Consider the following 20,621-nt stretch of genomic DNA (forward strand, 5'->3'; position numbering starts at 1 on the left):
ATTGTCACACAGCCGTCAGCCACAAATGAAGATTAGAAAGAAAAAAAATTATAACGTTTCTTTCACAAAATCTATAAAATGTATCCCTCGAAGAGAATTTGTTTTGTTTAATAAAAAAAAAAAAATGTCCTAATTGGGGACCCCAAAATGACAGACCTCCCCCCCCCCAATACCGATGGACAAAATTTTCAAATTATTCGACACACACAAACAAAAATGCCCTCTTCCCCCCCCCTCCCCCTCTGCTTATTCAGTGGCTGGCTAAGTCGTTGCGAAATTTTTGGGACCAAAAAAAAAATATATGTCCTCTTACCCCCCCCCCCCCCCCCCCCCCCCCCGCGCTTATTCAGCGGCTGGATGAGTCGTTGCAAAAAATAATTTCGCAGTATATATCTCAGCGGCCCGGTGAAAAAATCGTTCCCAGGGCCCTGTGCACAATCACTGAAATGCTTTGTTGGAAAATTAAGGATTACCACAGCGTTTGCCGAAACAAAGCATAAAGAAATTATGATAAAAATAATAACTAACTAATTTACACAACAAAACATCTGTTCACCTCCGGTGGGACTCGAACCCACAATCCCCGGTTTAGGAAACCGATGCCTTATCCATTAGGCCACGGAGGCCCACGGAGTTCAAAGATGTCCCTCATAAAATTGTAATCTATCAATGAATGAATCGCTTAAAAATAATACTTTAATATGTTATAAGGTTCCAAGCCGCCCATAGATAGGGGGATTTGGAGTAAGTTAGGAGTTATTATATTATATTATCCACACAAGCACCTTTTTTCAAATTCTTCCAGTCACTCCTTTCTTCTATTCAAATTATCCCCCCCCCCCCGAAAAAAAATTCTGCTGTTATTTTTATACCAACATATTTTCCTGGGTAGACTTTTCCTATAATGAACAGGGGGTAATTTTCGAGGGGTAATTGTACTCGGGTATTGTCGTCATCGGTTGTACGTGTTGGGGGGGGGGGGGGGTTGCTAGGGGGTAATTTTCAATGGTGGGGGGATAATTGTCCTAGGGGATAATTGTCCCGATACGGAAACAAAATCTAAAAATCTGTTTACCTCCGGTGGGACTCGAACCCACAATCCCGGTTTAGAAAAACCGATGCCTTATCCATTAGGCCACGGAGGCCCACGGAGTTCAATAATGTCCCTCATAAAATTGTAATCTGTTATGAAAAGAATCGCTTAAATGCTTTAATTTTTTTTCTTCATATCTAAGGTTCCAAGCCGCCCATAGATAGCAGCGATTGGGAGTAAGTTAGAAGTTATTATATTATCCACACAAGCACCTTTTTGTCGAATTCTTCCAGTCACTCCTCTAAATGAACCAAGAGGGGGGGGGGGGGGGGATTGGAGAGAAGAGAGGAGTGACTGGAAGAATTCGACATAAAGGTGCCTGTGTGGATAATATAATAACTTCTAACTTACTCCCAATCGCTGCTATCTATGGGCGGCTTGGAACCTTAGATATGAAAAAAAAAATTAAAGCATTTAAGCGATTCTTTCATAACAGATTACAATTTTATGAGGGGACATTATTGAACTCCGTGGGCCTCCGTGGCCTAATGGATAAGGCATCGGTTTTCTAAACCGGGGATTGTGGGTTCGAGTCCCACGGAGGTAAACAGATTTTTAGATTTTGTTTCCGTATCGGGACAATTATCCCCTAGGACAATTATCCCCCACCATTGAAAATGACCCCTAGCAACCCCCCCCCCCCCCCCAGGTACAACCGAGGACGACAATACCCGAGGACAATTACCCCTCGAAAACTATCCCCCTGTTCATTATAGGGAAAGTCTACCCAGGAAATATGTTGGTATAAAAATAACAGCAGGATTTTTTTTCGGGGGGGGGGGGGGTTATTGGAAGAGAAGAAATGAGTGACTGGAAGAATTCGACAAAAAGGTGCTTGTGTTTAAATATAATAAATTCTAACTAACTCCCTATTGCCCCTTTATATGGACGGCTTGGTACCTTAGATATACAAAATTAAAGCATTTAAGTTATTCATTTGTTAACAGAGTACAATTTTATGAGGGACGTCTTTGAACTGCGTAGGCCTCCGTGGCCTAATGGATAAGGCATCAGTTTCCTAAACCGGGGATTGTGGGTTCGAGTCCCACCGAAGGTGAACAGATGTTTTGTTGTGTAAAATTAGTTAGTTATTATTTTCATCTTAAATTTCTTCGTGCTTTGTTTCGGCAAAACGCTGTGGAAATCCTCATTTTTCAAACAAAGCATTTCAGTAATTGTGCATCCTTGAAATTCTGCCAGATGTTTGCATAAATTTCATTTATTGCAAACTCAAGCTGTAATACCTCTTTGATGTAATATCTGAATGTCACATGACCATGAATCCAAGCTGAGATGACCAGCGCTAGATGATTCATTTTTAACAGAATAAAATCTTAGGAGAAACACTTTCAGCATCCGCCTCCGTGGCCTAATGGATAAGGCATTGGTTTTCTAAATCGGGGATTGTGGGTTCGAGTCCCACCGGAGGTAAACAGATTTTAGATTTTGTTTCCGTATCGGGACAATTACCCCCTTGGACAATTATCCCCTATACAATTACCCCCCCCCCCTTACCCTCCCACCATTGAAAATACCCCCTAGCACAATCCCCCTACGTACAACCAAGGACAACATTACCCTAGGACAATTCCCCCTCGAAAATTATCCCCCTGTTCATTTAAGGGAAAGTCAATACCCGGAAAATATGTTAGTATTAATAACAGTAGGATTTTTTTTCGGGGGGGGGGGGGATTGGAGAGAAGAGAGGAGTGACTGGAAGAATTCGACAAAAAGGTGTTGTGTGGATAATATAATAACTTCTAACTTACTCCCAATCGCTGCTATCTATGGGTGGCTTGGAACCTTAGATATGAAGAAAAAAAATTAAAGCATTTAAGCGATTCTTTTCATAACAGATTACAATTTATGAGGGACATTATTGAACTCCGTGGGCCTCCGTGGCCTAATGGATAAGGCATCGTTTTCTAAAACGGGGATTGTGGGTTCGAGTCCCACCGGAGGTAAACAGATTTTTAGATTTTGTTTCCGTATCGGGACAATTATCCCTAGGACAATTATCCCCCACCATTGAAAATGACCCCCTAGCAACCCCCCCCCCACCCCCCCCCCCAGGTACAACCGATGACGACAATACCCGAGGACATTTACCCCTCGAAAATTATCCCCCTGTTCATTATAGGGAAAGTCTACCCGGAAAATATGTTGGTATAAAATAACAGCAGGATTTTTTTTTCGGGGGGGGGGGGGGGTTATTGGAAGAGAAGAAATGAGTGACTGGAAGAATTCGACAAAAAGGTGCTTGTGTTTATAAAAAAATAACTTCTAACTTATTCCCAATCGCCCCTATATATGGGCGGCTTGGTACCTTAGATATACAAAATTAAAGCATTTAAGTTATTCATTTGTTAACAGATTACAATTTTATGAGAGACGTCTTTGAACTGCGTAGGCCTCAGTGGCCTAATGGATAAGGCATCGGTTGCCTAAACGGGGATTGTGGGTTCGAGTCCCACCGGAGGTGAACAGATGTTTTGTTGTGTAAATTAGTTAGTTATTATTTTTATCTTAAATTTCTTCGTGCTTTGTTTCGGCAAACGCTGTGGAAATCCTCATTTTTCAAACAAAGCATTTCAGTAATTGTGCATCCTTGAAATTCTGCCAGATGTTTGCATACATTTTAGTTATTGGAACTCCAGCTGTAATACCTCTTTGATGTAATATCTGAATGTCACATGACCATGAATCAAAGCTGATATGATCAGCGCTAGATGGTTCATTTTTGACAGAATAAAATCTGAGGAGAAACACTTTCATCATCCGCCTCCGTGGCCTAATGGATAAGGCATCGGTTTTCTAAACCGGGGATTGTGGGTTCGAGTCCCACCGGAGGTAAACAGATTTTTAGATTTTGTTTCCGTATCGGGAAAATTATCCCCTAGGACAATTATCCCCCCACCATTGAAAATTACCCCCTAGCACCCCCCCCCCCCCCAACACGTACAACCGATGACGACAATACCCGAGTACAATTACCCCTCGAAAATTACCCCCTGTTCATTATAGGGAAAGTCTACCCAGGAAAATATGTTGGTATAAAATAACAGCAGAATTTTTTTCGGGGGGGGGGATAATTTGAATAGAAGAAAGGAGTGACTGGAAGAATTCGAAAAAAAGGTGCTTGTGTGGATAATATAATAACTCCTAACTTACTCCAAATCCCCCTATCTATGGGCGGCTTGGAACCTTATAACATATTAAAGTATTATTTTAAGCGATTCATTCATTGATAGATTACAATTTTATGAGGGACATCTTTGAACTCCGTGGGCCTCCGTGGCCTAATGGATAAGGCATCGGTTTCCTAAACCGGGGATTGTGGGTTCGAGTCCCACCGGAGGTGAACAGATGTTTTGTTGTGTAAATTAGTTAGTTATTATTTTTATCATAATTTCTTCTTGCTTTGTTTCGGCAAACGCTGTGGTAATCCTTAATTTTCCAACAAAGCATTTCAGTGATTGTGCACAGGGCCCTGGGAACGATTTTTTCACCGGGGCCGCTGAGATATATACTGCGAAATTATTTTTTGCAACGACTCATCCAGCCGCTGAATAAGCGCGGGGGGGGGGGGGGGGGGTAAGAGGACATATATTTTTTTTTGGTCCCAAAAATTTCGCAACGACTTAGCCAGCCACTGAATAAGCAGAGGGGGGAGGGGGGGGGGGGGAAGAGGGCATTTTTGTTTGTGTGTGTCGAATAATTTGAAAATTTTGTCCATCGGTATTGGGGGGGGGGGGAGGTCTGTCATTTTGGGGTCCCCAATTAGGACAATTTTTTTTTTTTATTAAACAAAACAAATTCTCTTCGAGGGATACATTTTATAGGATTTTGTGAAAGAAACGTTATAATTTTTTTCTTTCTAATCTTCATTTGTGGCTGACGGCTGTGTGACAATTTTGTAAACGAAGCATATAATGATATACATTAAATATATCATACGAAAAAAAATTGCGGGGGGGTGCTGTGCCCCCCCCCCCTCCCCCCGGAAAAATTCCGGGGGTACTGCAGCACCCCCAGCACCCCTGCTTCCCAGGGCCATGATTGTGCATGCTTGCTATTCCCCCAGATGTCTGCATACATTTTAGTTATTGGAACTCCAGCTGTAATACCTCTTTGATGTAATATCTGAATGTCACATGACCATGAATCCAAGCTGATATGATCAGCGCTAGATGGTTCATTTTTGACAGAATAAAATCTGAGGAGAAACACTTTCATCATCCGCCTCCGGGCCTAATGGATAAGGCATCGGTTTTCTAAACCGGGGATTGTGGGTTCGAGTCCCACCGGAGGTAAACAGATTTTTAGATTTTGTTTCCGTATCGGGACAATTATCCCCTAGGACAATTTGAATAGAAGAAAGGAGTGACTGGAAGAATTTGAAAAAAAGGTGCTTGTGTGGATAATATAATATAATAACTCCTAACTTACTCCAAATCCCCCTATCTATGGGCGGCTTGGAACCTTATAACATATTAAAGTATTATTTTAAGCGATTCATTCATTGATAGATTACAATTTTATGAGGGACATCTTTGAACTCCGTGGGCCTCCGTGGCCTAATGGATAAGGCATCGGTTTCCTAAACCGGGGATTGTGGGTTCGAGTCCAACCGGAGGTGAACAGATGTTTTGTTGTGTAAATTAGTTAGTTATTATTTTTATCATAATTTCTTCTTGCTTTGTTTCGGCAAACGCTGTGGTAATCCTTAATTTTCCAACAAAGCATTTCAGTGATTGTGCATCCTTGCAATTCCGCCAGATGTCTGCATACATTTTAGTTATTGGAACTCCAGCTGTAATACCTCTTTGATGTAATATCTGAATGTCACATGACCATGAATCAAAGCTGATATGATCAGCGCTAGATGGTTCATTTTTGACAGAATCAAATCTTAGGAGAAACACTTTCATCATCCGCCTCCGTGGCCTAATGGATAAGGCATCGGTTTTCTAAACCGGGGATTGTGGGTTCGAGTCCCACCGGAGGTAAACAGATTTTTGGGTTTGTTTCCGTATCGGGACAATTACCCCCCCCCCCCCCACACACACCATTGAAAATTACCCCTAGCAACCCCCCCACCATATGAAAATTACCCCCTAGCAGCCTCCCCCCTCCAGGTACAACCGAGGACGACAATACCCGAGGACAATTACCCCTCGAAAACTATCCCCCTGTTCATTATAGGGAAAGTCTACCCAGGAAATATGTTGGTATAAAATAACAGCAGGATTTTTTTTCGGGGGGGGGGGGGGTTATTGGAAGAGAAGAAATGAGTGACTGGAAGAATTCGACAAAAAGGTGCTTGTGTTTATAATATAATAAATTCTAACTTACTCCCTACTGCCCCTTTATATGGGCGGCTTGGTACCTTAGATATACAAAATTAAAGCATTTAAGTTATTCATTTGTTAACAGATTACAATTTTATGAGAGACGTCTTTGAACTGCGTAGGCCTCAGTGGCCTAATGGATAAGGCATCGGTTTCCTAAACCGGAGATTGTGGGTTCGAGTCCCACCGGAGGTGAACAGATGTTTTGTTGTGTAAATTAGTTAGTTATTATTTTTATCTTTAAATTTCTTCGTGCTTTGTTTCGGCAAACGCTGTGGTAATCCTTAATTTTCTAACAAAGCATTTCAGTGATCGTGCATCCTTGCAATTCTGCCAGATGTTTTGCCTTCATTATAATTATTGGAACTCCAGCTGTAATACCTCTGTGATACAATATCGGAATGTCACATGACCATGAATCCAAGCTGATATGATCAGCGCTAGATGGTTCATTTTGACAGAATCAAATCTTAGGAGAAACACTTTCATCATCCGCCTCCGTGGCCTAATGGATAAGGCATCGGTTTTCTAAACCGGGGATTGTGGGTCGAGTCCCACCGGAGGTAAACAGATTTTTGGTTTTGTTTCCGTATCGGGACAATTACCCCCCCCCCCCCACATCATTGAAAATTTCCCCCTAGCAGCCTCCCCCCCCCCCCAGGTACACCGAGGACGACAATACCCGAGGACAATTACCCCTCCAAACTATCCCCTGTTCATTATAGGGAAAGTCTACCCAGGAAATATGTTGGTATAAAATAACAGCAGGATTTTTTTTCGGGGGGGGGGGGGGTTATTGGAAGAGAAGAAATGAGTGACTGGAAGAATTCGACAAAAAGGTGCTTGTGTTTATAATATAATACATTCTAACCTACTCCCTATTGCCCTTTATATGGGCGGCTTGGTACCTTAGATATACAAAATTAAAGCATTTAAGTTATTCATTTGTTAACAGATTACAATTTTATGAGAGACGATTTGTTTCCGTATCGGGACAATTACCCCCCCCCCCTCTACCCTCCCACCATTGAAAATAACCCCTAGCACAATCCCCCCCCCCCCCCTTACGTACAACCAAGGACAACATTACCCGAGGACAATTACTCCTCGAAAATTATCCCCCTGTTCATTATAGGGGAAGTCTACCCGGAAAATATGTTGGTATTAATAACAGCAGGATTTTTTCGGGGGGGGGGGGGGGTAATTTGAAGAGAAGAAATGAGTGACTGGAAGAATTCGACAAAAAGGCGCATGTGTTTATAATATAAGAACTTCTAACTTACTCCAAATCGCCCGGGGCTATGTGTGGGCGGCTTGGTGCCTTAGATATAAAATATTAAAGTATTATTTTAAGCGATTCATTTATTAACAGATTACAATTTTATGATGGACATTCCTTATCTTTGTGGGCCTCCGTGGCCTAATGGATAAGGCATCGGTTTCCTAAACCGGGGATTGTGGGTTCGAGTCCCACCGGAGGTGAACAGATTTTTTGTTGTTGTAAACTAGTTAGTTATTTTTTTTTATCCTAATATCTTCTTGCTTTGTTTCGTCAAACGCTTTGGAAATCCCCATTTTTCAAAGAAAGCATTTCAGTGATTGTGCAATCCTTGCAATTCTGCCAGATGTTTGCATACATTTTTAGTTTTTGGAACTCCAGCTGTAATACCTCTTTGATGTAATATCGGAATGTCACATGACCATGAATCCAAGCTGAGATGACCAGCGCTAGATGGTTCATTTTTAACAGAATAAAATCTCATGTGAAACACTTTCATCATCCGCCTCCGTGGCCTAATGGATAAGGCATCGGTTTTCTAAACCGGGGATTGTGGGTTCGAGTCCCACCGGAGGTGAACAGATTTTTAGATTTTGTTACCGTAACGGGACAATATCCCCCCCCCCCCACCACCACCACCACCATTTACAAATACCCCCGGCACAAACCCCACCCCCACGTTCAACCAAGGACAACAATACCCGAGGACAATTACCCTCGAAAATTATCCCCCTGTTCATTATAGGGAAAGTCTACCCGGGAAATATGTTGGTATTAATAACAGCAGGATTTTTTCGGGGGGGGGGGGGGGTAATTGGAAGAGAAGAAATGAGTGACTGGAAGAATTCGACAAAAAGGTGCTTGTGCATGTCATTCACCTGTTATTATTCTTTGTACTCCAATTGTTAGAATACAAAATGCATTTTGGTTTTATATTTTCTTGCAATAAGTAAGTCAATAAAAGAGTATGTTCTGCACAATAAAAACAATGTGTGTCCCTATTGTACAATGTAATGTGTCCCCTCATTTTGTAATAGTTAATTTACCCATTTACATAATGGAACTACCTGCCCGATGAAGCCAGTGGCCTGTGACCCCTGAGCACTCAACACCGTGTGGGAGTCAGTTTGTGATCAACTTCTTTTATGAGACAAATACAAGCAAACGTTTCCGTATGCAAAAGTAAACGCCGTGGGTTATGTCTGCAAAATCAGAAACATTATAGTTGACGTCGATTGCATATAACTTTTAAAAAAATTAGAGGGTTCCACGTACACCATAAAAGTTCAATTTGGACAAGAGAATTGAATGATCTACTTTATCAAAACTTTTGATAAATCCATAAATATTCCAATCCAATTTTTTTTCTTCCATTGCTAATGTCACGTTACCCTGCAATTTAATCAAAGCATGGGTTGTGGAATGATTACGTCGAAATCCAAATTGGCAATCAGTAAGTATATTATGTTTAGAAAGAACAGAAAACTATACAATCGATTATAAACACATTTTTCTAATAATTTTGATATACAGGGTAACAGAGATATTGGTCGATAATTTTTTAATGAATGACGATCGTCTTTTTTAAAAATAGGAATAATCTTCGCAATTTTAAGTTTGCTTGGAAACGTGCCAGCGGACAGTGAAATATTAAAAATGTAGACCAACGGTTTTACAATAGCATGAATGATTTGTTTGAGTACATTGCAACCTATGTTATCATATTCACAAGATTGTGTATTTCTTAATGATTTACACACTTCAATGAATTAATTTTGTGATTATAGGCTTAAACAATAATGAAGAAGAAGTTCGGACATGTAGGTAATCTGTATGAGAAATAATATTAATTGGAGCAAGACGATTATTTGCATCAAACCCAGAATATGAGGAAATAAGATACGAATTAAATTAATCTGCAATAGATTGATCATTTTCAACCATTTTACCATCCTTCATAATATATGTGGGTAATTTGGGTTTTGATTTATTTAAAAGGGTATTAATAGTTTTCCATGTACCTTTCATATCATTTTTCGATTTTCCACATTTTAAACAAAAGTAAAGTTTCTTTGCCTTTCTCAATAGATTATTCACTTTATTCCTATAAGATTTGAATTTATTTTCATTTACAACAGACCTATTATGAATAAATTGTTTATAAATTTTCTTTTTCTTTTGAATACACCGTATCAAACTTTTATTTATCCAAGGCTTTCTGATTTTCAGTCGTTTAGACTTATTTGGTAACAAAGGTAAACATTTGTTGTATGCAATGGTAATTATCACCGATATAAATGTATCGTACAAGTCTGTTCTATATCCTGAAGGTTGTTTAAAAAAGTCCAATCTATTCTATACAATTCACCCAATGATGCTGCAATATTTTCATTCGAGATTTTCCGAGTATAAGATTGAAGTGTTTTCCTATGTCTTTCGTAATTGTCTATATTAAAAAGGGAGAATACAGGTTAATGGTCTGTTACATCGGTACAAATTGTTCCGCTCGTACAGTCAGACTTAGTAAGGTTGGTAAATATGCATTGCATGCATTGTATATGTTGTTTCAAAGAGATTCTGAATGGTTCTCAGAAGAAACATCTTAAATGTTAAAGAATTACAAAAACAAAAAAATCATCTGGTCTATTTCCTTTTCTAATCGATTTGATCAACATCAGCGACAAGACAGCGAGACACAACTAACATTTGACATGTACAGGTCGCATCCGGAAACCTACCCTCTGAACATCCACCCCCAAATAACCACCCCCAGTCAACTACCTCCTAGGGCAACCACCCTCTAGGTCGACTACCCCCCCCCCCCCGGGAAAAACTACCCCGGACAACTGACCCCCAGAAAACTACCCCCTAGGACAACTACCCCCTAGGACAACTACCCCAGACAACAATCCCCCGGACACAACCCCCTAGGATAGTTGTCCCGGGGGTAGTTGTCCTAAAGAATGGTTGTCGTAGGGGGTAGTTGTCTGGGGATAGTTGTCCGGGTGTTTAACACATTAACACAATGGGGGGGGGGGGTGGGTAAAGAGCACTAACTTTTTTTGCCCCCTTATCAAACAAAAGCATTGAGGAGAGGGTGGTTAACCCCCCCCCCCTGCGTACGCGCCTGGGTTATCTATATTGTCTGAAGATCTTTGTAGTTAACTGAACATAATTATATAGATCTCCCTGCCTCATCTGTTTCTCTCTTTTTTCGCTCTCTCTCTCTCTCTCTCGTATCATCTATACCGGCTTGCTTCAATCTCTATCTCTCTCTCTCTCTCGTATCATCTCCATGGTCCATGCTCTCTCTCTCTCTCTCTCTCTCTCCATGGTCCATGCTCTCTCTCTCTCTCTCTCTCTCCCCTCTCTCTCTCTTTCTCTCTCTATCTCCCCCCCCCCTCTCTCTCTCTCTCTCTCTATCCTCCCCTCTCCCTCTGTAATACACACGGCTACACACTTACAGGTAGATATAATTATGTAGCATCATTTTCCCTTGTGCAATTCAACCTCCGCCTCCGGCCTCGATGATAGATGGCAGAACTCGGGTGATATTAATTTATCGAAACATGAACGCAATGATATCCCACATCGATACTGGCTTGAATGAATCCGCTGTGAACTATCATAATTGAACAATAGGTCTATTGATTGATGGAGTATGTATGTTTGTATTATTGCGAACTGTAGTCTGAGGATTGATTGATTAATTTGATTGATCGATTGATTGATATATTCAGTAATTAATCCATGAAGTATAGATGATTGAGTAAATTGCATGTTTGATTAACCATAATATTGTGTGATTATTAGTGTGGGCCTATATTTAACGTTGGCGTTTTCTTCCTGTGTTAAAAAGAATTTGTTGATTTGCATTCTTGTTGGATTCCACAGAGTTTGACGAAACAAAGCAAAAAGGAAATAACATTAAAAAAACTAACTGAATTTAAAAAAAAGTTTTTTTAAAAATAAAAAAATTACAGCACCTCCGGTGGGACTTGAACACACAATCCCCGGTTTAGGAAACCGATGCCTTATCCCTTATCCACTTATTGTAATAAGTATGACCGCAGAATATATTGTTTGATTATTTTTTATAATGAGTAGATATCGAAGCCTGCCGTTCGTTACCGACACGTCACCACATTTATGTAAATTTGAAGGAATCAATTAACGTCAAAGTATTGATGTATCGTCGAGAATGGCGTACGGGCTAAGACCTCTGACCTCTACATGGAACGAAAACGAGTTGGACTGGTTCATTTTATATACAGGGGAAAGTGCCATTCGCTCCCTTATGATTGTTAGCATAAGTCATCAAATGCTTCATATTTTATTGTAATTTTGAATGTAAAATAGATTTTAATGTGATATTTTTTATCTATCATTCACCTCGACTCATAAGCAAAACTTATATACGTCTTTGACCTTTTGTTGCATGTTTTGATGATGAACAAATCACGATCGAACGAAGCCAACTAGGAGATGGCCGTTCTGATTGGTAAATAAATCCAACGTTATGAATAAATCATGCAGAGCAGTAAAATCTAGATTGCAAAAGGCCTCGTGGCTAGCGCCACTCGATAGCGCGTTCGCCCCTAGCCTCTTATCGATGGCCTTAGCGCTGCTGGATCGAGTCCGTAACCCCCCACCCCCCCACTCAGTGTTTTTTAGGTACCCATATGCGTGTTCCCTCCTTTTGAAAATACCCCTAAGTCCGGTGTGTAAAGTCAATTTTGTGAATGTACGAGCCGGACTTTGGTGCGTGAAAAGTACCCCTTTACCGGACATTTTGGTAACACGCATGCGGTCATTCCGACCCCGGAGGGGGGGGGGGGGGGGGGGGGGCCGGGGTCCGTAAAATTTACGGACTCCAACAGCGCTACACAAGAGGCTAGTTCAACTGTACCGGGTCTCTGGACTCATCTCAGCTAAGCTTTTGGTGGAAATTAGCCAGAGTCACGAGGCCTTGTCAAAAGGCTAACCCGGAGGTGAACGGAGATTTGTTCTTCCTTTAAGTTATTTAGTTAATATTTTTATCTAATATTTGTTCTTGCTTTGTTTCGTCAAACGCTGTGGAAATCCGCAATTTTTAAAGAAGAACGGAAAGTTGAAATTTAGATATAAACGCATTGAAGCATTCTCGTGATATATTGTGCATTATCCTTGCAAAACAATCCTGCCAGATGCATTTTAGTTACTAGTAATTGGAACTCTACAATACCTCCATGTAATGATAAATATAAGAATATTACTTGACCATGAGTGTAAGCTGAGATGACCAGTGCCAGATGGATCATTTATTATCAGTTTAGAATAGGATGATAAGTCATTTTGAACAACTGCCTCCGTAGCCTCCAGCTGTAATACCTCCTTGACGTATATCGAATATCACATGACCATGACTCCAAGCTGGTATGACCAGCGCCAGATGGTTCATTAAATAAAATCTTATGACTATAGGAACAATTTTTAACATCCGCCTCCGTGGCCTAATGGATAAGGCATCGGTTTCCTAAACCGGGGATTGTGGGTTCGAGTCCCACCGGAGGTGAACAGATTTTTAGATTTTGTTTCCATATCGGGACAATTACCCTTTAGACAATATACCCTAGGACAATTACCCCCCCCCCCCCCTCCCCACCATTGAAAATATTTCCATAGCATAATCCCCCAACGTACATTCAAGGCAACAATACCCGAGGACAATTACCCTTCGAAAATTATCCCCTGTTCATTATAGGGGAAGTCTACCCGGAAAATATGTTGGTATTAATTACAACAGGATCTTTTTCGGGGGGGGGGAGGGTAATTGTAAGAGAAGAAAGGAGTGACTGGAAGGATTTTACAAAAAGGTGCTTGTGTGGATAATCAAATGAACAGATTTTTTATTTTTGTATCCATCAGAACAACTACCCCTTGGATAATTACCACCCGGAAAACGACCCTCCGGAAACTACCCCCCCCCCCCCTACGGACAATAACCCTCACCGGATAATTACCCCCTAGGACAATTACCCCCGAAAATTGAAAAATACCCCCTAGAACTATTACCCCCCCCCCACAAAGTACAACCAAGGACAACCACACCCGAGGACAATTACCCCTCCCCCGAAAATTACCCCCACCCACTCCCTGTTCATTATAGGTGGAGTCTACCCTGTCTACCTGTCTCAGATGGTCCGGGGGTAATTGTCCTCGGAGGAGGGGGGGGAGGAATGGTCATCCTTGGGGGTAATTTTCTGGGGGGTAATTGTCCTAGGGGCAAGGGGGCGATTTTACGGGGGGGTAATTGTCCTCGGTGGTAATTGTTTTTCTGGTAATTGGGAGGGGAAAGGGGTGATTATCCATTGGGTTATCTGCCTCCGTGGCCTAATGGATAAGGCATCGGTTTCCTAAACCGGGGATTGTGGTTCGAGTCCCACCGGAGGTGAAGCAGAATAAGTTTTACTTTTAGTTTTTTTCAGTTAGTTACTTTATTCTATTTCCTTTTTTACTTTTTCTCGGCAAACGCTGTGGAAATCCGCATATAACAAATTAATTTTAGAATATTCTTATTTGAAATTTCATATCAAAGTTACGATTAATTTTGCTCCCGCGTGAAATGCATTATACATATCATAATATGTAGAAATAAATATATAGAGTAATATAGAGTAATTAAGTTCATTATGTAGGTGTGTGGCCGTGTTTATTACAGAGAGAGAGATAGAGAGAGAGAGATAGAGAGAGAGAGAGAGAGAGAGGGGGGAGAGAGAGAGAGAGAAAGAGAGAGAAATAAATATAATAGAGTAAGATGCATTAATGAATTGTGCCAGTAAAGTTCATTATGTAGGTGTGTGGTTCCCCCCCCCCCACTCAGTGTTATTTAGGGTACGCCGTATGCATGGAAAATTACCCCCAACCATTAAAAATTACCCACTAGGACTATTACCCCCTAGGATAATTAACCGGCCCCCTGCTTATCATTTAGGATCGAAGTCTCCCTGATAATAAGTTGGTAAATTTGCCTGGGGGGTATTGTCCGTGGAGGGTAATTGGCTGAGGGGGTTATTGGCCGGGGGTAATTGTCATAGAGCCTAATACTTTTATAACTTACTTGGAATATCACATGACCACATGACCATGACTCCAAGCTGAGATGACTTACGCCAGATGTTTTTTTTATTAATAGAATATAATCTTAGGACTACAAAATCCTTTCATCATCTGCCTCCGTGGCCTAATGGATAAGGCATCGGTTTCCTAAACCGGGGATTGTGGGTTCGAGTCCCACCGGAGGTGAATGGAGACTTTTTTTTCTTCTTTTAGATTTAGTTAGGTATTTCATCTTATTTGCTTGTTGCTTTGTTTAGGCAAACACTGTGGAAACCGCAATTTTCCAAGAAGAATTCAATCAACAAATTATTTTTATCACAGTGAAATGAAAAAAATCAATATTTACCAGACAAGAAGAGAAATTCTATGTAAAATGTAGACCCACACTAATCACACAATCTTTTGGTTTATTCAACATGCAAATTACTCAATCATTCCTATTTCATGGAATAATTACTGAATATATCAGCAATCAAAAGCTCTCAACTAATCAATCCTCAAGACTATAGTTTGCTAAAAATACAAACATACATACTCCATCGATCAATATATTGTATGAAAATAAAAAATGACATACTCATTCAATCAACAGGCCAATGTTTGATAGGGATTTTTTAGTACACCATCACAGATTATGACTTGAACTATCAACATTATTTTTAAAAAAGAAAAAAAGATCGTTCGCTTCACATGCCCACATATTTTCACAACTCTCTGTCACCATATCCTAACACGTATGATTTGAATTAAATCAGTGAGACGCAAAATATGTATGATATTTATGATAATGCATTTAGACTGGGGGAGAGGGATATTTTGTTCTTCCACCGCCCCTAAATGGGCCATTGGTATATGTATGCAAAATACATACTCAGTGGCCCATCTGACAAATTACCGGTAAACCCTTTTGGGACGAGCATTTCACATTTTGTGGTTTTGCCCAGTTATTTTTTATTCAGAGCCTTTAAAATATACCAGATGCATGAAAAGAAAGGGCAACAGTTTCTGCACATATCGTGTCCATTTTTGTTGCATGATGCCATAAATTTTAAGGAGTATAAAATTCTAAATATTTAAATTGGCAACACACAGAGAGGTTCAAAATCATTATTTTTATATGAAAATTTTTCATAATATAATTTCAAAACAAATTTTTTACCTACCATATGTATAATGCCTAATGTTTTCTGAGACATTGCAATTCATTAGAACAATATAACATTAAGAGAAAGATATTGTTTTGAATTTGAAGAATTTTGAATGTTGAATGTGTTTTTATTAATAAACGTTGCAGATATGTCATAATCAAGTGGCTCACTCACTTGACTAGCATCGCTAAGGTCGCAGGTTCAAACCTCAGCACAGCAGTTTGCCCTTGAGCAAGGCATTTTATCTACATTACCCTTCTCCACCCAGGTGCTACATGTGATGTAAATGAAAATCTGCCGGATGGGACTAACTACCATTACCACACCATCATGAACACAACATTCTAAATATTTTCAGACGGTAGAAAGGTTTATTGCTGAAAGACGCAGCAAACTAGATGGGCACAATGAAAAATGGCGCTTAATTTCTGAAATTTTAGAATATAATCCCGTTTATGCAGGTTTTTTCTGGGGGCGGGGGTATTTTGACGATCACTGATGTTTTCTATTTTCCATTTGATTTCTTTTTTGGATCTATTGTTGTTCCATGATTATAAATGTCTGATATTTGTATCATGTTTATTTTGAATGTAAAAATATTATTGGATCAATAAAAACTCATCAAATAAAAAAAAAATAAACATGACATTCAGATAAAAAAAGGTAACACAAGACCAGTCTTTCTTTAGACACCACCTTCATTAAATTTAATGATAGTAGATTATAATTTCACAGAACAATATGTTTTTTATCAGGGTATACCTCTACAAGAAAAGACAACACACAGATATGTAATAAGTAACGCTCTTTCATATATCTATAAACAATCTATTGTGCGAGGAAAAAACAAGAAGGAAAAAAAATGGTTAAAAGAAAGTATACATTAATTCAAAAGAATTATGTAGTCATAATTCCCTTCATGGTGGCATGATATAAGATTAAATAAACGTTTTGAAATAATTAAACAATTAAAAATGTAATCATATCAAATAGATTTTTGGTGCTTTATTTATACGGACAAAACAATGAGAGATATCTCCTAATGATTGTGAGCATTCTAACTACATAAGGTTCTATTTACAAGCTTAGGGTAGTTAAAAAGACAAGTACTTGAACACATTTCAAAAAGGTTGTTCTGGAATTTCGACATCAATACAATGATAAAAGCACACCACCTATCTGATACATGAGAAAAGCAAGAATAGTAAACTCAACGACCTTGATATTCCTATTAAACCCAACAATGTCTTAATTATATGTTTGTTTATATTCCTCATATTTAAATCGCTAAGATTTTTGAAAAGATGCCTTAAAAGGCGGCACTCTGCAAGAATGATGCTCCTTTAAAGCATAGTTCTCAGCATTCTCACAGACCACAGCAACATGATTTTCACTTTCTCTGCCAAACTGTTACAACCGTTACATGTATATCACAGCATGTTTCCAGAGACATCTTTCAAATTAAATTGAAGTGAATTGAATACTGAAGAACCAAGGCAGTATGTCCCTTTCTCCCCAATAAGGATCCAATAAAACTTTCTGATACCAAAGTACACACAAACTTCGTATGTACGACCAAGTAAGATGAAAATATTAGAAGAGATGATGTAAAATAAAAACGAGAGGGAGGAAAATTAGACCCAGACCCAATCATTAAACCAGCGCCCAGAAAATGTATAATCTACAAATATAATGTTGCACTATTTAAAGCAAACAGTCTAACTGGCTATGAATATTCATATGAGGAGTTATGAAAACCATACACAATTATGCATCCCCTTCAAATTTACAAGAGCAAATATAGTTTATACGTTATATTTAGCGAATTCCTGTCCGACCCTCATTTGACACACAGCACCAGGGACTAATGAATGAACAAACAATGTCAGTTATGTACATACACATGGTCAAACAACTGCCCCAATCCGTCCGTAAACACCAAGTTTTTGGATTTTCCACACATGCTATGACAAATCCTCGCTTGTCAAACCACAAGCTCTCTCCCGCACTGGTCAATGGGCATAAAATCACAATAAATAAGGAGTTATAGTCGTCTAGAGTAATCTAAAATCCTACCTCCTCTCCAACTGCTATAATAAAGGTTTTTATAATACCTGAACAATTTACAAGGGAATTGTGTTTATTGTCTGTTTGGAGCCAGAAGGGCAGTAACTCCTAAACTTGAACAGAGAATTAATGCCTTTCTGACTGTTATAACAGATGATTTCATAAAAAAGTAACAAACTTCAAATGCTCCCCGCATCTCTCTTTTTCACTGCTTTGCAAATAGACCGCTTTCAGATATGTTGAAATGCTCTTCAGGAAATTATCAAAGAAAACAGCATAGTATATTCTCTTTCAAATTCAACTTCGGTCTGCAATATCCCATAACAGCAGCGTTTTGATTGAACTGCACAGCGAATGACATATCCCGTCCTAACTTCATCGCAACTAGTTCACTTTCATAGTGCACACGCTAACCCTCTATTTCTTGTAACAAAGAAAAGTTGTGAGATATTTTGTTGTAGGAATACTAGACACACAAAGCATAAAGAACAAAGCTCCATAGCTCTCCCCCTCCCACTATGATAAAGAAACCAAAGTGTTACTTGGCCAATTTATCTCTCGTCTCTGATCTCTCTTTCTCTCTCTGCAGTTTGTAGCAATTTATTTTTATAACACACTCTCTTTCCTTCATCTCCTTCATTAGTACCAATGCTTGTACAATACGAAAGACCCGACACTCGGAGGGGCCTGGTCCACAGAGGCCCCCCAATTTAAACTCTCTACCCTACATTTAGAAATTTGAACAGGGGCTGTATGCAAACTGACCATAAAAATTTCCAATTCATACCACCTGTGAAAAAAGGTTTTGTGAGGCCCTTTGAAGAAACATTGTAAAACTCTTAAGGTACTCTCTCAATCGTTTTTAAGTTCTAAAGCATCACATAGATGACACAGATCTTTATCCATCCTCTCGAAGAGAGAGAGAGAAAGAAAGATAGAAAGAGAGATAGAGAGGGGATGAGAGAGAGAGGGCGATGAGTGGTGAGAGAGAGTCGTGGAAAGAGACGGACAGGGAACAATGGAAATGAGGGAGGGGAATGATGGCATGTGTTAGGGGGAGGGATGGGGGAGAGAGGGTGATAGGAATAGAAAGTACAATAGAAAGAGAGAACAGGAGACTGGAGAGAAATAGGATGAGTTGAGAGAGGAGATCTCTATACAGACAGCTGCACAAAGCTGTTGTAACTGGAGATATTCCTCTTGAGGATCTCCTGGCAAGGTCCAAGCACACGCTCGAAGCGTTGTCTGTCCAGTTTGACGCACTTCAAGTTGCCGCGGGCTACGACGGTGGCAGCACGGGGGCGGTCTAGCAGTAAGGCAATCTCACCTGGTTTAGGAAACAGAGTTCAGATTTGAAATTCATTAATCTCTCGGCGATGGTTTTATTTTTTTTATTCAACAAACATTATCATTAATATTGAAGCCCCACTGCACTACTTTAATGTATAGCTACTTGCTCCCTCTAAATAGCAAACAATGCCTAATCGGTGCCTGTTGGTCCCCATGATCCCCCTTTTCTTTGTTAATTGAGAGCTGATTTGATGTGATAACCACCTGTCAGTGACCTTGCAGGGAGGTCTAATTCCCCTGGCCAAACTAGTACGGACAGGCTTTAACTATTTTGTGTCACCTGTGCCTGTGAGGGGAAAGCGTACTGAATCATTCTCTCCTCCTGGTTAGGATGTGCAGGTGGACCATTACACTAGGGTTTTCCCCTACACTTATAAGAATAGTGCAGTGGGTTCTTAGCATGCAAAGGTGGTGACTCTCCTCTACACAGGCCCTCCATGTAATGTCCTATCCGAGGGACAGAGTGTTTTCCACTGTAACGTAGCCCACATCTACCTGTATGATAATGGCAGCGGTCCGTCAATACACAACGCAGGCTACAGTCATCTGCCTTGGTTGGATTTGAACCCATGATTTTGGGGTTTGACAGGGAGATGCTTTACCACCTGAGCTAGCTCACCTCCTTCCTATTCAAAGTAGGAGGTGCATAGCTGCTAATATGACTCTCTGATTTCTAACTGCTTCTAAAAATGCAATAAAGCGATCCAACTAACAGACTTTCACAGGTAGTACAGTCAAACCTGTCTACAGCTACCGCCCAAGGGATACACAAAAAGAGGTCTTTGTAGACAGGTTCCTTTAGTACATGTTTCAATGAGAAACTGTTTTCAAGGGAAACAAAGCTTGTTGTAGACAGGTGGTCACTAAAGCAGGTTTGACTGTATAAGTTCCTAAAAGCAATGAACCAACAGATAATGCAACAGATAAATGAATGGCACAAGTCTTACCAAAGTAATCTGATGGTCCTAGCTTGCCAACTTCAATCAATTCCGAGTCGTTGCCATGACGCTGAAGAACTGCTGCCTGGCCCTGTATAAGGAAGAATGAAAGATAAAGAAGTCAGAATTTTGACAAAGGAACAATCCTTGAAATATATATATTTTTTAATTTATAGACTGAATCGACAAGAAAATTAATGAATTACAAATATTCCTATTTATAAATGATGTGCTTCCATATCTACAGGTACACTGTAGGTAGTAAATTAAACATTTGACCTTGGCCATCTTGAGGTA

The 20,621-nt window shown here is 39.9% G+C and overlaps 1 protein-coding gene and 13 non-coding genes across 16 annotated transcripts in view; 12 read left to right on the forward strand and 2 right to left on the reverse strand.

The window, feature by feature from the left end:
- Nucleotides 1-553: 553 nt before the first annotated feature.
- TRNAR-CCU lies at nucleotides 554-626 on the reverse strand. Its single transcript has one exon. It is a non-coding gene; the product is annotated as a tRNA-Arg (tRNA).
- Nucleotides 627-2,451: 1,825 nt separating this feature from the next.
- On the forward strand, nucleotides 2,452-2,524 carry TRNAR-UCU. The gene has a single exon. It is a non-coding gene; the product is annotated as a tRNA-Arg (tRNA).
- Nucleotides 2,525-3,873: 1,349 nt separating this feature from the next.
- On the forward strand, nucleotides 3,874-3,946 carry TRNAR-UCU. Its single transcript has one exon. It is a non-coding gene; the product is annotated as a tRNA-Arg (tRNA).
- Nucleotides 3,947-4,381: 435 nt separating this feature from the next.
- On the forward strand, nucleotides 4,382-4,454 carry TRNAR-CCU. Its single transcript has one exon. It is a non-coding gene; the product is annotated as a tRNA-Arg (tRNA).
- An 880-nt stretch (nucleotides 4,455-5,334) lies between these two features.
- TRNAR-UCU lies at nucleotides 5,335-5,406 on the forward strand. Its single transcript has one exon. It is a non-coding gene; the product is annotated as a tRNA-Arg (tRNA).
- A 253-nt stretch (nucleotides 5,407-5,659) lies between these two features.
- TRNAR-CCU lies at nucleotides 5,660-5,732 on the forward strand. The gene has a single exon. It is a non-coding gene; the product is annotated as a tRNA-Arg (tRNA).
- A 297-nt stretch (nucleotides 5,733-6,029) lies between these two features.
- TRNAR-UCU lies at nucleotides 6,030-6,102 on the forward strand. The gene has a single exon. It is a non-coding gene; the product is annotated as a tRNA-Arg (tRNA).
- Nucleotides 6,103-6,566: 464 nt separating this feature from the next.
- Nucleotides 6,567-6,639, forward strand: TRNAR-CCU. Its single transcript has one exon. It is a non-coding gene; the product is annotated as a tRNA-Arg (tRNA).
- A 299-nt stretch (nucleotides 6,640-6,938) lies between these two features.
- TRNAR-UCU lies at nucleotides 6,939-7,010 on the forward strand. The gene has a single exon. It is a non-coding gene; the product is annotated as a tRNA-Arg (tRNA).
- Nucleotides 7,011-7,853: 843 nt separating this feature from the next.
- On the forward strand, nucleotides 7,854-7,926 carry TRNAR-CCU. Its single transcript has one exon. It is a non-coding gene; the product is annotated as a tRNA-Arg (tRNA).
- Nucleotides 7,927-8,227: 301 nt separating this feature from the next.
- TRNAR-UCU lies at nucleotides 8,228-8,300 on the forward strand. The gene has a single exon. It is a non-coding gene; the product is annotated as a tRNA-Arg (tRNA).
- A 4,904-nt stretch (nucleotides 8,301-13,204) lies between these two features.
- On the forward strand, nucleotides 13,205-13,277 carry TRNAR-CCU. Its single transcript has one exon. It is a non-coding gene; the product is annotated as a tRNA-Arg (tRNA).
- Nucleotides 13,278-14,934: 1,657 nt separating this feature from the next.
- TRNAR-CCU lies at nucleotides 14,935-15,007 on the forward strand. Its single transcript has one exon. It is a non-coding gene; the product is annotated as a tRNA-Arg (tRNA).
- A 1,642-nt stretch (nucleotides 15,008-16,649) lies between these two features.
- Nucleotides 16,650-20,621, reverse strand: part of LOC763490 (cAMP-dependent protein kinase type I-alpha regulatory subunit-like) — a 47,238-nt gene continuing 43,266 nt past the window's right edge. For all 3 annotated transcript variants that reach the window (XM_030984746.1, XM_030984747.1, XM_030984748.1), the window contains exons 10-11: nucleotides 20,334-20,415; nucleotides 16,650-19,363 (exon numbers count right to left, since the gene is read on the reverse strand). In XM_030984746.1, the coding sequence (XP_030840606.1) occupies nucleotides 19,191-19,363; nucleotides 20,334-20,415 (255 nt within the window). In that variant the 3' untranslated portion in view covers nucleotides 16,650-19,190. The remainder of the gene's footprint in view (nucleotides 19,364-20,333; nucleotides 20,416-20,621) is intronic.

Source organism: Strongylocentrotus purpuratus, unplaced genomic scaffold (assembly GCF_000002235.5).
Source record: "Strongylocentrotus purpuratus isolate Spur 01 unplaced genomic scaffold, Spur_5.0 spur5_scaffold_14, whole genome shotgun sequence".
NCBI classification, from domain to species: domain Eukaryota; kingdom Metazoa; phylum Echinodermata; class Echinoidea; order Camarodonta; family Strongylocentrotidae; genus Strongylocentrotus; species Strongylocentrotus purpuratus.